The sequence below is a fragment of the Euwallacea similis genome, chromosome 6 (assembly GCF_039881205.1).
Source record: "Euwallacea similis isolate ESF13 chromosome 6, ESF131.1, whole genome shotgun sequence".
In the NCBI taxonomy this organism is placed as follows: domain Eukaryota; kingdom Metazoa; phylum Arthropoda; class Insecta; order Coleoptera; family Curculionidae; genus Euwallacea; species Euwallacea similis.
The window spans coordinates 3,331,277-3,347,151 of record NC_089614.1 but is presented as its reverse complement, the minus strand read 5'-3'; the positions used below and the strand labels follow the sequence as shown (position 1 = coordinate 3,347,151).

General features: G+C 33.1%; 5 protein-coding genes across 6 annotated transcripts in view; 3 read left to right on the top strand and 2 right to left on the bottom strand.

Annotated features, from left to right (window-relative positions):
- The window catches only part of sosie, a 99,238-nt gene that overhangs the window by 31,561 nt on the left and 51,802 nt on the right, over positions 1-15,875 (top strand). The window lies entirely within an intron of this gene.
- On the top strand, positions 255-1,868 carry FeCH (ferrochelatase, mitochondrial). The gene is made up of 6 exons (XM_066390943.1): positions 255-400; positions 447-624; positions 673-894; positions 947-1,214; positions 1,266-1,535; positions 1,588-1,868. The coding sequence occupies exons 1-6, from the start codon at positions 370-372 to the stop codon at positions 1,783-1,785; spliced, it is 1,167 nt and encodes a 388-aa protein (XP_066247040.1). The 5' UTR covers positions 255-369; the 3' UTR covers positions 1,786-1,868.
- Positions 1,883-4,583, bottom strand: LOC136409449 (FERRY endosomal RAB5 effector complex subunit 3). The gene is made up of 8 exons (XM_066390942.1): positions 4,422-4,583; positions 4,207-4,352; positions 3,326-3,507; positions 3,050-3,274; positions 2,809-3,000; positions 2,298-2,760; positions 2,121-2,246; positions 1,883-2,066 (listed from the first exon to the last, which is right to left on the bottom strand). Exons 1-8 carry the CDS (start codon positions 4,564-4,566, stop codon positions 1,983-1,985), a joined length of 1,563 nt encoding a protein of 520 aa, XP_066247039.1. The 5' UTR covers positions 4,567-4,583; the 3' UTR covers positions 1,883-1,982.
- On the top strand, positions 4,820-6,172 carry LOC136409603 (protein FAM8A1). Of its 2 annotated transcripts, none has more exons than XM_066391215.1 (4): positions 4,820-5,237; positions 5,290-5,446; positions 5,501-5,624; positions 5,679-6,172. In XM_066391215.1, exons 1-4 carry the CDS (start codon positions 4,901-4,903, stop codon positions 5,997-5,999), a joined length of 939 nt encoding a protein of 312 aa, XP_066247312.1. In that variant the 5' UTR covers positions 4,820-4,900; the 3' UTR covers positions 6,000-6,172. The 2 variants fall into 2 exon arrangements, with proteins under 2 accessions (XP_066247312.1, XP_066247311.1); XM_066391214.1 differs by having other exon boundaries at positions 5,498-5,624.
- LOC136409445 (histone lysine demethylase PHF8-like) lies at positions 8,470-14,730 on the bottom strand. Its single transcript, XM_066390937.1, has 12 exons — positions 14,497-14,730; positions 14,335-14,420; positions 13,866-14,286; positions 12,154-12,442; positions 11,747-12,097; positions 11,482-11,691; positions 11,165-11,427; positions 10,909-11,105; positions 10,249-10,333; positions 10,039-10,193; positions 9,749-9,963; positions 8,470-9,690 (listed from the first exon to the last, which is right to left on the bottom strand). The coding sequence occupies exons 1-12, from the start codon at positions 14,697-14,699 to the stop codon at positions 9,403-9,405; spliced, it is 2,763 nt and encodes a 920-aa protein (XP_066247034.1). The 5' UTR covers positions 14,700-14,730; the 3' UTR covers positions 8,470-9,402.

Below are 15,875 nucleotides of genomic sequence, written 5' to 3'. Positions count from 1 at the left end.
CTTTGTACCTTTGTAGACGCACTTTCATCTACATATACGTATATCTGATTTAATTTTTAATCTATCTTCTTAATCGTTATAACAAATTAAAGCAAACGAAACAGTTGGGATAACCACGTCCCCGTTTTATTAAATAAGAAGCGAAATTGGCTGAAACGTGAATATTCACATTTATTAAAATTTTATTTTCTTCTTTTTGCCCACCTCGGGGAACAAAATGACAATGTCGCACTTTTTCCTTCATAAGCTTAAATGTCCTGTCATGGAATGATAAAATGAGGTTATGTTAACGCGAATTACTGTGATTTTTTGTTTATTCACGTACTTTAAACAATTGTGAATGATCATATATTGCAAAATTACAAAACTATGTTCTCTAGGCATAGCTGCATGTCTTTAGGTAAGTCTTGCTTAATACAAGCAGCAAATACAGCGAAATTTCATAGGACAAAAATGCACCAAACTCCTAAAATTGGGATCCCCTTATTCAACTACTGTTCTAAATCCCAAGACTGCAATAATCATGCTGAACATGGGGGGCCCGCAACGTACTGATCAAGTCCATGATTACCTACATCGTATCATGACTGATAGAGATGTAATTCAGTTTCCCTTTGCTCAAGAGTAAGGGCCCTCCGATATGTAGATTTTTCCTAATTACATTATTCCCAGTTTTATTGGTGAGTGGATTGCCAAACGCAGAACTCCAACAGTTCAAAAAAGGTATGAGGAAATAGGGGGAGGTTCACCAATTTTGAAGTGGACCACTCTTCAAGGGGACTTATTATGCAAGAAGTTGGATAAAGATCACCCAGAAACAGCCCCCCACAAAGCATATCCAGCTTTTCGATATGCCAGTCCATTTACTGAAGATGCATTAGAACAGTTACAAAAGTATGTAGTATTTAAAATTTTATAGCCCAACTAACCAATTTTTTAATTTTAGTGATGGTGTTGAAAGGGCAATAGTTTTCTCTCAATATCCACAGTATAGCTGTGCAACATCAGGTTCTAGCTTGAATGTCGTCTTCAAATATTTTCAACAAAAGGGGCTCCCTAAAGGACTTAAATTAAGCATAATAGACAGATGGTCTGTTCATCCTCTTTTGGCTCAGTGTTTTGCAGATTTAATCAAGAAAGAAATAAAGAAATTACCTGAAGAAGTCAGGAAAGAAGCTCTCATTTTATTTTCAGCTCACTCCCTACCCCTTAAGGTACTTTAATTTATGTAATATAATACTAATAGAAAACAGCTATGATTTTAGGCAGTAAATCGAGGTGACCCCTACCCTTCTGAAGTAGGCTGTACAGTGCAATTGGTAATGTGGGACTTAAAATATTGCAATCCCTATCAGTTAGTGTGGCAGTCAAAAGTTGGCCCTTTGCCTTGGCTGGGTCCCTTTACAAACTCATCAGTTAAAAGTTATGCAAAACAAGGGAAAAAGGCCCTTGTTATTGTTCCTATAGCCTTTGTTAATGAACATATTGAAACCTTGCATGAACTTGATATTGAATTAGCTGAAGAGGCCAAGGAGGTACATTTATATAATATAGCAAATAAATGCAAAATTCAAGACGCTTTTTTAGGCTGGCATTGAAATTGTTAGAAGAGTACCCGCTCCTAATGATCACCCACTATTCATAGAGGCCCTGGCAGATCTGGTAAAACATCATTTAAAGAGCAATTTGCCTGTAAGCCCAAAATTAATCAACCGGTGCCCTCATTGTGAAAATCCTGGTTGTATTTCAAGCAAAAAATGGTTTGCTGAGCATTGTAGTTTATAAGTTTGACATGATCTCTCAGTATATAAAATGATATACTAGGTGAATTTATTACTTGACAAAAAGACATTTGACAAACTTAATATATTTTGGTATGTTTTGTTGTTACGTTTGTGGGTCCATAAATTACTATTTATTATACAATTATTTTGGGTTAAAATGCTTCTTATTTAAATTTTATTGCATTTAATAGTAATCAATCACTTCAAGATTTTCGGATTGCACACCTTAAAAATCCTAGGCACCATTTCCGTCATGGATGCAAAAACATCATTGGATATTCCCTAAAAATAAAAATTATCTATATCACCTTAATTCATTGGTTAAACTACTTCTACCTCTGGTAACATAAACTGCAAATTCTTAAGTTCTGACCCACCCCAAGAAGCCATCTCAATCATAAATCCTTTGACACACTTAAAAACGAGCTCCGCTCTCTTTTCGCACCAATTCACAGTCATCTCCTTAAAACAAATAACCCAATATTACTGGGATTAAAGAAAAACAGAGATTACCTCAGTTAAATCATACTGTAGTAAAAGAGGTATAGTCAAAGAAGTAATGTCATTAGAACAGGCGGTTTTCAAAATATGCCTCAATCCCAGAACAACAGGATGTCTGCTATTGATATCACTTCCCCTTAAACTATCATCAGTAGCCATGTGAAAAATTACATGTACTTGGGCCAAATTTGAATGTCTTGTCATGTAAAAATCTCCAGGTTGCAATAGTTCACTATTAGCTTTACGTGTTGATTCTGGTTGTGGACACTTTAAATATTTATTTGCCACCTCAGTGATCTTATCAAGTTGCTCTTCAATGTGAGGAAAATGAAATTCTGTAGTAGCCTGGCATATTTTCTGAAATTCTTGTGTTAACCTTGATCCTATTTTGTTATCTGTCATTAGAACTAAGCCAGTAAGATCATTGGAATAAAGCCCTAAAGCTGTTTGAAGCAATTGAGGGGTTGGCTCAGACCTAGAATTCACCTATGAAAAAATTCATAAATTTGCCTTTAAAAAGTACATCTCTATATTATCTTCAAGGGCACATAGATCCATAACATTTGTTGACAGTATTCGAATATTGTGCATTTGTTTCAGCTGAGAGCCCAAATGAATTGTAAAACTCTCTTCTAATGTAGGACTAATTTGATCCCTATTTGTATTGCTTCCTTGACTGACAAAATCACGAAGGGGACTAGGGCTCATAGGAGAACTAGAATTTAATGGTAAAAAAAAACTATTTGACACATTAAATTTTATGCCTTGGGGTAGGTAAAGAGGAATTTGCTTCATTTTGCTCAAGCATTTGCATAATCCATTCCCTATATTGCCGCCTTTGGGCTTCTTTCATTGTATCAATTTCACTACTCAATTTTCCTTGCAGAAGAGAATGGGTTTCATAATGTCTTGCTACTAGTTCATTAATCTCTGTCTCTGTCATGTCTTGCTCAAGTCTGTCGACAGCTTTGTTCATTTCTTCACTTTGCCTGTAATATACCAATTTGTCAATTGATATGCACTAAATAACTTTAAATTACCTAGCAGAGAGCTTCTTAATCATATTATTTCTATCTTCAGTTTTTAATCTCATAGTTTTATAGAGCATATGTTCATATTGTACCATGGTTTCCAATGCTGGTGAATGAACAAGCTTATGATATGCAGTGGCAAAGAGCTCCTCATCTGAAGCACATCGTTTTTCACCAAATTCTACCACTTCCTTTAATATATTTGTTTAATTTTGGAGTGAAATTAAATCTTTTGGGGGGCGTTCACAGTTTTGCCAGATGCCTGACAGGCATATAGAGATGCATTGGGTGGTAAGGTCTAATTATTCATGTCCATTCATTCATTCTGATTATTTATGTCCAATCTTGAGAAGTTATTCATTATTCCAGAGAAAGATGTTAGGCATTTAAATTTTTACCACAATTGAAACTGTAATGCTGTAATTGTTACATTTGGAAATTTTGAACTTTTAAATGGTCGTTTGTGGGTTTATTTTAAAATTATCTTTTATTTCCAATTTGACTGAAGACACTAAATTTAATGACATGAATATTTTGGTACAGTAGTATGTTTCATCCATTCGCATAATGTAAGTGTTAATAAGATATTATGAAAACCAATATTTAATTAAAAAAGCATATGTTCACCTTGAATTAAAGATAAAAACTGTGATAAAAGTATGGATGAGTATTTTAATTACCCTAAATTTTATTACTTGCTACTGTTTTTTGAATTTAGGATAAATTTTCAACTACTGTATATAAAGATATAGAATTATTTTACACTTGTTTACGATTCTTAATATTCTTTTTACATGGGTAAATACCAAGAGCAACCAAGGCAAAACTTATCCAGATAAAGTTTACCTAAATAGAGTTAAACTGTGAACGCACTTTTGCTGATGACCCACCTCTCTTATAAGGTTCTCCCAATCTTTAGTAATTTCATCAAAATTAAGCATATGGTTCTCAGCTTTTTCTATAATGTCTGCAGATCTTTCTTCATAATATTTTGTTGTTTGTGCTTCTATGAATTGTTTAAGATGCTCCTCAAGATCTGTGCGATAGGATAAATTTAAATTCTAATAACACAAGCGGATTAGAGATATGTAGGTGCTATATTTACCTTTCTCAACATAGCCTGGCAAGTCGTTTTTTAGTATAATAATATGGGCCAGTTCTTCTACTGGGTCATCATAAGGTATTAAAATTGGATACTCGATACCGTGGCGATCATTTATGTAAATAAAATCACTTTTTTCTAAATACATTTAAACAGTTCTTGTTAGCAAATGTCAACAAAAATGAATCTTCTTAACCTCATAAATTTTCCAAAAAAAAGTGTTGCCAGTTGTTTAAAAAAAACAATGTCATCTTTATTGTCATTTTTATTACGGTTGAAGAATGGATTGATGCACTTTTAAGAAATCATCATGTAGATTGCAACTTTTTAGGGTTGATAGAAAATGAATATCTAACACATAGTTGTAGGAAAACAACTGAAAATTTGCTTATATTGGCAACGTCGCTTAGCTACATGACAGTACGAGTCTGATAGATAAAAAGTTACCAAAAGACAATCAAAACCTACGGAAATCGTTTACGATGGATTGGCAAAAAGCCAAAAAGGATCGCGAAGAATATTTTGAAAAACTCAGAAAGTGGTTAGATGACGCTCGATTGTGGTATAGCCTTTCCGCTTCAACTGGTTCTAACACTCTTTCTGGGTTACAGTTCCCTCTGGATGGGTCCCAAGGCCAGTCCAGCAACATTCCCCACAACCAGCAAAATCCTTATGCTGCCTTCTATCAAATCCCCCCCGCAGACCAAAATCAAGAAGGCCACATCCTCAATAATGAACAGTTTCCAAATGCAGACTTGGGAAACAATCTTGAAAACAATAATGCATTCAATAGAGTGCCCTTTTATCAGACATATCCCTGTAAGTAGTTTTCGCTATAAGTATAGCATTAAATATAAATAACATATTACAGTCATCCTACCTCCGAATTTATTGAGGCTTCCAACTACATATGAATTTAAAATTCCTCCTCTTTGGAAGAGACTGTGTGCTGAGATCATTGATTTTTGTGTGTTGTTCACTTTAAAATTAGCACTAACATTCGTTTTTATGGAGAGTTTTAGTGTTGGGTAAATAGAAGTTGTATGTAATGTATTATTTTTTAAACTAAATTAACATAGAAGTGCACTGTATGGTCTAGACATGATCCAAAAAGGGCTTTTGGAAGATCAAGAGGTAAACCTACCTTTGGCTTTTGAACTGATGTTTCTGGAGGCTCTACATAAACTTGTGGTTTTGTTTTTTGAGGTAATTTATAAGTAATGTTTAAAACAGCTGTAACTACAAAGTTTTCTCTTACAGACATATTTCTTACATGGTAAAACATGTGCCACACCAGGTAAGCGCTGCATGGGCCTAATGGTTGTCCAAGTTGAGGGTTTAAACTTAATACCTAATAGACCAATAGAAACAGTTTCTGCAACAGGAGTTAAAGCTTTAGGTTGGCAACGAGCATTTCTAAGATCTACTCTAAAAAATCTCATAGTAGGTTTATTGCTACCTTTATGCCTAACATTTTATGTATTCCCATTCAATCGTACTAGTTATGATATGATGTTCAACACTATAGTTGTAGAAGCACATCCTGAGTTTTTGTTATATCAAGCATTGATAATCAGATAAAAAGGATACAAAATTAATTACTCTAAAAAATGTGATCTAGTCCTGCTAATATTGGACCAGCCAACCCTGGATTGTGATAAAGTTTTAAGTTCCAAAAGCCTTTTGTTTCTGTAAAATTTACCACCTCAAAGCTTCCTTTAGCTATATATAAGAAATAAAAATTTAATGAAGTAATGATAATATTAATAATTTACTTTATTGCCAACTAAATCACATAAAAATGACAAGTGATGTGAAAAGAAATAAGCACACTGGGAAACTGATGATTCAAATACATATAAATCATTTTAAAATCGTTTAAAATGAATTATAAAAGTAAGTAAAGAACTTAGGCACTAAAATTACAATAACAAAACACTTTTAGTGCACCTATCAGTAAACTATTCTTCTAAATGTACATGTATTATTGATATGCCATTATAGTAAACCCATCTCTCAAAAAATCTTCTATGAACAGGAATACACAGCTGCTTGCAACCTCAGGTTATCATACACATGCCTTCAGAATAGAATTTATCATTTGAAGAACGCAGCTGCATGCTCCTTACAAACTTAATCAGGCCAATGAAGTAGAGGAAAGGGACAGTCAGTATTCCTTGTCTACATGATGCCTGATTGAATATTGTCTGCTAATCACTTTATATAATTAATAGTGTCGTATACAGTATGGTTTTCTGGGATATGCTGTATTGGATGCCCATCTCCTGCGAATATGCTCTACTTGACATCGCTCAACACAAACCCTGTTTCCTGTCTGTTAGAAAAAAGGCAATATGTTTTAACATGATACCTCTGATGCCATAAGAACGTAAAGGTTAAGTAAAAGTTCACGACATAGTGTCAAAGGCTTTTGCTAGATTGAAATATAGTCGTGCAACTCAATTACCTTTATCGAGCCTATCCGTCAGAAAGTGGAGAGCTCAATAAATAATATTGTCATGTCGGTAGGCTTTTTGGGAATAAAATCAAACTATTATTTGTCATGTTATATTTTTTTAGATGAGACCAGATTTAATTATTAATAGCCTGAAATACTTTAGACAGAAGATTGGCAATCAACAGAACGATAGCTCCCAATATTTCGCCTATTTCTCTTTTTACATAGGTACTGGTGTTATACTAGCAAAATCATTAATCAGTATTTCACACGGTGCAGCCAGATACTTGGCACGAAATTTTACAATAAAGACGGGTATGTCATTCATACTACAAAAAAACTTGTTAGGCAAAGGGCCAAGCAATCTGTATACTTCATTATGGTCAATAAGATGAAAAAACATAGTCGGTATTAGAACATTATATAGATTTAATTAAGTGACAAATAAGTGTGCAACTACACGTGGATCAGTGTGAACAATACCATTCGATTCTATTTTAATTTGATGTGTTTTTTTTATTATGATTGAGTGTGTGATATTTCAAAAGGTTTAGGTTCAATTATTAAAATTCAGAATTCTGTTATCATTACGTTATTTATGAAGTTTAGTTAGATAATATTTATACATTTCCTTTTCAACTATGTATAAGTTATATGATTCCATGCTTTTAGTACTGCCGATATATGTCTTTAATGTAATTAATATACTTCTTAATATAGTACTAATACATTGCGGTTTGTTCTGATTCACTCCACAGTTAGATATACGAAAGACTAAGTTGAGAAACAATGGGATACGAAATTGGAAAATGTCCCATACTTATTTTTCATTTCATTTGCAGAATAAACTTCGTACTAGTTTTCATTAGCAAAGTAATTAGAAAACCTTAAAACTTTCATCGTTATAGATCCTCTTCTTATAATAAGAAACAGAATTCCTTTGCATATTAAGACAGTAAATATCTAATCTATACTGTATAGTGATTAGAAGTCTGACTAAAGTATTTCGGAGCATAGTAGCTTGCAATAACTTATACATATAGGATACAAATGGCGAAATAGTTTTAGAATGTATTTACTAAATTAAACATTTAAATTTAATGGAATAAATTGAGAGAGATTGTAGGTACAGAAGTAAAGTATGATTTCTTTAAATATCGGCGGGTTTTTCAAATAACATTCACTAATTTAGCGGTGGTCGATACCTCTACCTAGCTGAAGGCTGCACCCTCTTCTTTAATCACATTTATGTGAGGTTTGAAATAATAGCATTCCAACAGATTCAGCAGTGTGCGGTGTAACCATTTACAGTCAGTAAATTAAAGTTAAAATCTGATAACAAAACCAATTTAGAATTACTGTACATAAAATCTAGGAATTCAGAAATTAAAAAAATAATTATAGTATTGCCAATTAGTAACCATGGATGGTTGAATTGGGGATATAGCAAGGCTGAAGTAAATACACTTGTCTTTAATGGTGATGTTGGAATAATATAATAAAAAGGCAACTATGCGAAAAACTGTTATTCCGAATACTAGATTGTATTAAGTTCCACTAGTGCCTGACCATAGGTGAATTAAATAAACAGAGTTTGAAAGGTAGCCGTATTTATTTGAAAACTACATAGTGATGAAAATATTGGGTTTATGCTAGTGCAAAATCCGATTTTGCAAAGATCACAGAAATGAACGACTTTAATTATTTACATAATAGAAAGAAACTGACGAACTTCCCTTATAAGGGTCCCCTAGAAAAATTTCGCTGAATGTACATATGTTACAAATATAACTAAAACTCCTATCATACTTACTATACAAGGTCGTTAAAAATAAAAATTAGACCCTAACAATATATTTATAAAAATATTAGAACATATTGTGTAGTCACTTTTTTGTTCGTTTCCCCCTTTTATCAATTTTTTTATTAGCAACGTCTGCTATATTTTATCACAAATATATGATTCTTTTACCTCAACACTGTTTTTAAGAGATAAAAAACGCTGATCAAGGCAAGATGATACATGATATAATAATATAATATGGTTGTTAGCGACTACTTCTAAAGTAAACACATGTAAATACAATAGAAACTAACAATTATTTTGTATAAAGTATAATGTAATACGACCTAAACCCTGTAAAACTGCCAACTGAAAAAATGTGACAAAAACTTCGTAAAACTTAACGGTAAGAGTCGGAACTCTTAAAAAAAGAAGCCAATCGAAAAACACTTTTAAAGTGCTTGTTTACCCGTATTATATAATTCTTATGCTCATCGAAATTAATACCATTTACGTAAAAAGGGCCGTGAATTAGTATCTAAAAGGAATGTTCAAGACTTGAGCCAAATTTAAACAATTCCTTTGCATGCTCGTGCAACCTATTCAAGAACATAATTGAGAGGATACGCGCACTAACGGGCATTAAACTTTAAAAACTTCGAAGTACCATCTACTTACCGACTCGAGTTACTATAATATATTTTATAAAAATATATCAAATGCTTAAATATCTAAATCATGGCTCAATGAATCATTTTATGTATTTTTAAAATTTTACCTAATCGTTGTTTAACAGTCTTCATCCCCTTCCTCGGTTTCGGGGTAGGCGGGGTCGACGGCGTTCCCGAGGAACTCGGACTGGAGGTTTTAGCCAAACCACTACCATTACTGCTTGGCCCAGAACTTCCAGCTAAACTGTTTGCTGTCGGTAAAAGAAGCGAACCTGGCGGATTACTGGTCGGTCCCCTTAAGTCTAACTTTGGCTTGGTTTTTTTACGACGATACTGTCGTTTTTGCGATACCAGCAGACCCTATAGCCACAAAATCGAAGTGAAACACGAAATTGACGATAAAAAGATGGGTATATACCTTGTCTGTGGAGTCGATGGATCTTCGAGCAGCTGCGGCTTCCAATACCTTCTCTACAGCTTGCTTTTTGGTACCTTCTCTAGCTGGACGGTTCATTTTGGGTAAAAGGGGTCCCACTCTTGCTTTCGGGTTCCAAGCTTCGTCCACTTTAGTGCGACCTCGCGGCTTAAATATGTGAATGTCTTCATCGTCTGAATTGTCCAGTGATGGGTATACTTTTGAATAAATATACAGCGTTAAAACTTATGTTTACTCCATTGCAACATTATATGATCAGAACAGCAACTTACTATAGTCCTCATCTTGATGCACGTTATTTACATCTTCTTCAGGACTCGGTTGTTGGCACCCATTTTTCGAGTTAGGCGCCCAATTCTGACTAATGGAGAGCATGCCAGCGATGGCTTCTGAGGTTGAAGGGGATGTGCTTCCATGTGACCTATTCCTAAAGGAAATTGTCCTTACTCTATGTGAAATACAAAAAATGACGAATGACTTACGGCACAGAGAGAGATGCTTGTAGTAGAGATTCAATTCCATTAGTGCTTAGACCAATCGGTATTTTATGTTTTTTTGACTGTTTAGCTGCAAAAATATCACAATTGTACCTACGTGTTTCTTGATTTAGATACCATAAACATGTCCTATTTTGTCAGGCGTGCAATATGATATTTTATAACTGGAAACACCGCAGTTTTACTAAAACTTACACGGGTTCTTAACAGTCGCATTGTATACTATAGTGCATAGGAAAGTTAACATGGTTTTTCTCCACTTTTTTCTTTTAAAGCTAAGCACATTATCTAATCATTAAAATCGTTATGTTTTTATAAATTCTATTTCTAAACATGGTTTAAACGAAATTGTATTGTATCTTAATTCTAAAAATTATACGGCTTTTTGTTAAAAATTTTCGTTTATAATACTCTAGTACCAAATTCAAATTCATGGTACCTACTTATGCGCAAACGTTACACATTCAAAATTTAACTGGGAAAAGCTGTGTCATACCAGTACAATTTGCCCATTATAATTTGTTTCCTTAATTGTCTTATTTTCTTAATTTCATATATATTTGGTGATGGTAGGTAAAAGCCGATTAAAAAGTAAAAAATGAGCAAAATGGGACAAGTTTACAGTACAGAAAAAAACTGACTCACCAGGTAATTTAGTTTTAATGCCCGACTTTTTCTTCTTTTTAGGGTTTTCGTCGATGGTAAAATTAAAACAGTCTTCATCTCTATCACTATCGTCATGAAAATCGTAAACGTCTTTGCTGTCAAAGCCATCACCGTATGGATCATTAGGCATGGTTAAGTCGTTTTGTATGATTGTGGGTGGCATTAGATCTTTTGCCCTTTTAATTGGAAGTTTTTAGGTAGTAACATCACACTTATTCAAGACTGTAATACCTACCCTAACTTGAATTTTAAAACAGTACCTCCTTTGTATTCAGCAACAGTCTCTTGAGGCCTGTCAAAAGGCAAATTCCACAAATGACTGTTATGCATGCTAGGCAATGGTTGAGAGTTGTAATTTGGCAATTGATTGCCATTTGCGTTTGATCTTTCGTACGGATAAGTGGCAGGCTTAGGTAAACTCAATTTTAAACTTGCAGGGTTAACAGATTTTGAGTAAGTTGGAGGCGAATTGAATTGGGCTGGAGCTACAGGCATGTACTAAAAAGTAAGAGCTTCTTAAAGCAGTTGAAGGTAGAAAATGAATAAACTGACCTCAAAATTAAAAGTCTTAGGGGATAGTGAATAATCGACAAAATCTTTATTTACAGGTTTTTTCCTTTTTCTTTTAGACTCCCGCTCAGGTTTGGGCGGATTCAAATGGTTAATTATTCTCTCGGCGTGTCTGATTTCCTTTCCTATATCTTTAAGAAGCTTAGGTATATTTATACCATAGGGCAGCTGTTCACTGACAGCGAAATTAAACTAAAATTCAATGGATTAGCAAAACCGATAACAAAATAATAAGACAAAAACTTACTTCTTTTTCACTGTTCCACTGTTTAATAGCTTGCTGCAGAGCCTTAAGGCCAGTTAAAAGATTTTCTGGAGCCCTGGCACCTCCAGTCATATTAATTTTTATCACTTCTTCCAAAAGTTTAGTGGCAGCAAAGAAATTGATTGTAATAAAGCTGGGATACATATACTTCGTTTCCGTCTTAATTTTTCGTTCAATTTCATAACAACTTAACTGCATACTTATATTGTAGCTATGTAGAAAATTACCACCAAAAACTAGCGAATCAACAGGAGTATATACTGCATGAATCCATCCTGTAGGGATTAACATTGTTTGACCCTGTCTAAGATGAAATTTGTGGCACTGATCCACCTATGGATCACATTATGATGCACCTAACTTCTAAACCACTTAATGGTTTTTATTACCTGATCACCAAAAAATGTCTCACTTTGATTGGTGGAGGTCATCCATTGAGAATATAAAGTTAGATTTGCAGGTGTAGGTTTTACAAAGAAAAATACTTTTTCACCTCTCAAGACATGGTACCAAACACTAGTACCTCCAAAGTCTATATGAAAATCTGTATAAGAGTCTTTGACACTCATTAAGCAATACTTTTGAACTTGGGGGCGGCCTTCACAATTCTCAGGCCAAATTGAATTAGCCCAGTCTAATTTCCGAGCTATTAATGGTGGCTCAATAATATGTGTCATTCTAAAATTGTTAAAGAAATTTGAAAAAATTACTCAAAACAATAAGTGGGTCAATTCAAGGGGTAAACCGCTGACGAAAATTTTTTAAATTACTTCATAAGTCTCTAGAACTTTCTAAATACTTCCATTGCACTTGCACATTTAGAGAATTTATTGCTTACTAACCCATACTCTCCGTATCCTAGGCAGTACTTTCTGCTTGATTCTAATAATCCCAAACAATATTTGCACACTTTCTTCTCAATGTTACATAAGATCGGTTATAATAGTTATAGCTGTTTATGTTACTCAATGTGTCAAGAAGTTTTTTAGGAGCTATGTTTTTCAGATGTAAATTTTTAAGATCTACTATAATAACTTAGCTAACTATAAGGGCAAGAGTTTTGTTTTTTTAACAAATTTTCCTTTTCTATTATAATTGGTCATAAATTTTAAATAATGGGTGTTAAAATGGTCTGAATCATTAGTTTATTAATACACTATATAATTTCCCACAAAATTACTGAAAAAATCTGTTCTCCAAGGTGACTTCAAACATATACCTAAGTGACTATACAGCGTCTACTTTGTGATTATTACTCTTAATAAAATCTTTTATGTTGCTGATGTGGGAATTTTTTTTATCATTTATTTTGCTGGTGAAAGATGAGTGTTACAAAATTGACTAAATGAGAAAAATATTTCCATTTTTAATATGCAATGGAGAGGTGTTTTTTAAAAACAATATTTATAAAGCAAATTTATACTACTTTTTGATTCTGCATTGGCTCTTAAAGTTTCCACTATAGAAACCGAATCACTCTATATAATTTCATCCAATTCCTTATACTTCTTATTTATTTTATATGTATCATTTTTACTTTGCCTTACTTTCCAAGAAATTCCCGTACTTAAAACAGGCTAAAAAAAAATCTTCCCAACGTCTATACACACCATTTCCTCAGTGGTTTGCCCCTCAGGTCATTCTCACCAAAACCAAAACATTGCATTGTTTTTAATAAAAATAAAAATAGTAATTTACAAAGAACAAAAATTATTTAGTAGTTCAAAATGTTGAATTTGCATTGCCATATGTTAAAAAAATTTGGAATCAGATTTGAATTTCAAAAATAACACATTTCTGTAATACATCTGAGTAACCCAATGCAGGTCTTAACAACTTAACCATTTGATACAAACTCTTCCGACCTCGTTTAGTGCCTTTCTCTATTTAATTAAAGCCACACCCTATCCTTTTAATTTAAATTAGTTTTATTAAATGGTTTAGTTTTGATGAAAATGAGTTAAGTAGTTATTAAAGCCATTTAAAAAAAATTATGTCAGCGATTGGTTATTATCATGATATTGGACACTAATTTACAACCGATAATACTCTTTAGAAATGGTTTCACATAAAAGGTATATAACAAGTGATGATCACTTACCCAGTATTTGAAAATTCTAGGCTAACTACATTAAATATTCGACTCCTGTCAATATTGACCACATATTCTATAAAATCTCTTAAAGTCATTCGTATGCTATTTTGTCGACATACATCAATGACATCAATTTCTTTATCATCCCCTACTAATTTCATTACGTCTATGTATGAAAAATTCTCTGGAGGCATTATCATGTCCAAACCCTCCTTGGTATTGACTACTATGGGATTGTTGAAGCCTTTTGTTTCAATAAATTCCTGTGTCAATTCAGATCCCGAAAGTTTGATCAAGACATCATCGGCAGGAGGAAAATGTCTTGTGCACAACTCCTGAATAAATGCTGGTGTTCCTGTTTGTACTGGTTTGTTGGATGCTTCAGGATCCCAATAATCATGACGGTGGGAATTACGAATTGTTTTATCTACAATGCACTAGTAGAAAGAATGCTAATACAAGTGTTCAAACCTACATATTGAAGGTCCTATTATTGGCGCACACCTAGGACAATGGTACTTATCTATTGCTATTGCTTGCCATTCTCGAAAGTCACAGCATCTAAAAAGTTACCAGAAAAAGTAGTTTTTTGCCTAAAAAAGATTAAAAGATACGGTTTTATTGTTTACAAACTTACGTGCTATGAAACCAATCTTTACAGGAGTCACATTGGATCATAAAATTATCCGAGTTGTAAGGCTGCCCGCAAAGGCAGTAGGACGGTTCTGATTTGTATTCAGGGGGCACATTGAAATTATTTACGTTAAAACCTGTCTCGGATATGTCCATTCCGAAAAATGTATTTTGAGTTTGAGAATGTTGTGCTTGTGCCTGTAACATTTTTGTTTGACGTCTTTTTGTTGTCTGTCTACGATGCGAAACTTCAAGTATGTCAATTGCATGTCAATGCGTCATTGCCAAGTTGTGCAAATTTAGCTAATTCATTATTATTAGTCTTGGGTTCTTTTAGAACTATTATTAGTCCTCATAGCTTTTGGTATTTCACAACACCCTCCTAGAAAGAGATATTACTTAATATATTCTCTTTTTATTGTATGTCTGACAGTGACATCTTTTAGCAGATAGTAGAGTACAAATTGACTAGAGAAAAAACCTGGAATTATACTTATGTAAATTATACATAGTGCCCAAAGGTGGCAGCAGAAGTAGGATTTTATATTGTGAGAGGCTATTTTGAAATTTATATTAGGTCTATATATATTATTTCACTTTTTCTATATTATTTGTTATATTTCTAAATTATTTTAACTATATTTCCATAATGATTACATATAAGCAATCATTAATTACTTTTTTAAACCAGTGTCATATCATATTTTTCTTTAAAATGTTCAGGGTCACATCAATGGGGACGCCACCGATTAAATTTGAACATTTTTTCCCTTTAAAAGATGTGTCTTTACACTTATTTTACACACCCTAATTTTCATAAAAATATTTAATGCCGGAATGGATTTATTAGGAAAAAATTTTAATTTTTTACCTCTCTGTATTTCCAGGAGGAAGAAAAAACGAATCAGTGTTCGTTAGAACCTTTTTTCTTATTTTGGTCACAGGAACCTATAGTAGGTAGTTGGCGGACTTATTCTGAAACACCCTGTATATGTACAATTTACAAATACTATATCCTTTAGGCATAGAATTAGTTTATAGAAAGATTCTATTTAACGTTATTCTACGGGATGGTTCAATTGCTAATAATAACTAAGGTTCGTAAATAGTATTGCCAAATTTTGTACAAAAAACAAAACCTGTGAAAGCAGTTTTTTCCAAATAAGTTTAAAACTGGTGATTCTTGAGAAAAAACTTTATTGACCATTATTAGTTTTTTTGAGGTCTACATACTGATTTTAATACATTTTCGTATTGCTGTTTAGTTTCTGATATATTAACTCTTACTTCATTTTTTAAAATATGGACCTGATTTTTTTAATTTGTATTTTAGATGTACTTTTTGCCTGCAATTCAATTCTTTATCACACGAAAAGCTATTAA

Excerpts from the sequence above, each read along its gene's own strand:
- FeCH (XM_066390943.1), top strand. The coding sequence starts at position 370 with ATGTTCTCTAGGCATAGCTGCATGTCTTTAG. Across the intron at positions 401-446 it reads GCATAGCTGCATGTCTTTAG|GACAAAAATGCACCAAACTC; the intron begins GTAAGTCTTGCT and ends GAAATTTCATAG. Across the intron at positions 1,536-1,587 it reads TAGCTGAAGAGGCCAAGGAG|GCTGGCATTGAAATTGTTAG; the intron begins GTACATTTATAT and ends ACGCTTTTTTAG.
- LOC136409449 (XM_066390942.1), bottom strand. The coding sequence starts at position 4,566 with ATGTATTTAGAAAAAAGTGATTTTATTTACATAAATGATCGCCACGGT. Across the intron at positions 3,001-3,049 it reads TCCTCTTTACCTACCCCAAG|TTCTCCTATGAGCCCTAGTC; the intron begins GCATAAAATTTA and ends ATTAAATTCTAG. Across the intron at positions 2,067-2,120 it reads TGCAGTTTATGTTACCAGAG|GGAATATCCAATGATGTTTT; the intron begins GTAGAAGTAGTT and ends TTTTATTTTTAG.
- LOC136409603 (XM_066391214.1), top strand. The coding sequence starts at position 4,901 with ATGGATTGGCAAAAAGCCAAAAAGGATCGCGAAGAATATTTTGAAAAA. Across the intron at positions 5,238-5,289 it reads CTTTTATCAGACATATCCCT|TCATCCTACCTCCGAATTTA; the intron begins GTAAGTAGTTTT and ends AACATATTACAG. Across the intron at positions 5,625-5,678 it reads TTGTGGTTTTGTTTTTTGAG|ACATATTTCTTACATGGTAA; the intron begins GTAATTTATAAG and ends TTTCTCTTACAG.
- LOC136409445 (XM_066390937.1), bottom strand. The coding sequence starts at position 14,699 with ATGTTACAGGCACAAGCACAACATTCTCAAACTCAAAATACATTTTTC. Across the intron at positions 14,287-14,334 it reads AATAATAGGACCTTCAATAT|ATAAAACAATTCGTAATTCC; the intron begins GTAGGTTTGAAC and ends AGTGCATTGTAG. Across the intron at positions 9,964-10,038 it reads GCATCAAGATGAGGACTATA|TATACCCATCACTGGACAAT; the intron begins GTAAGTTGCTGT and ends TTTATTCAAAAG.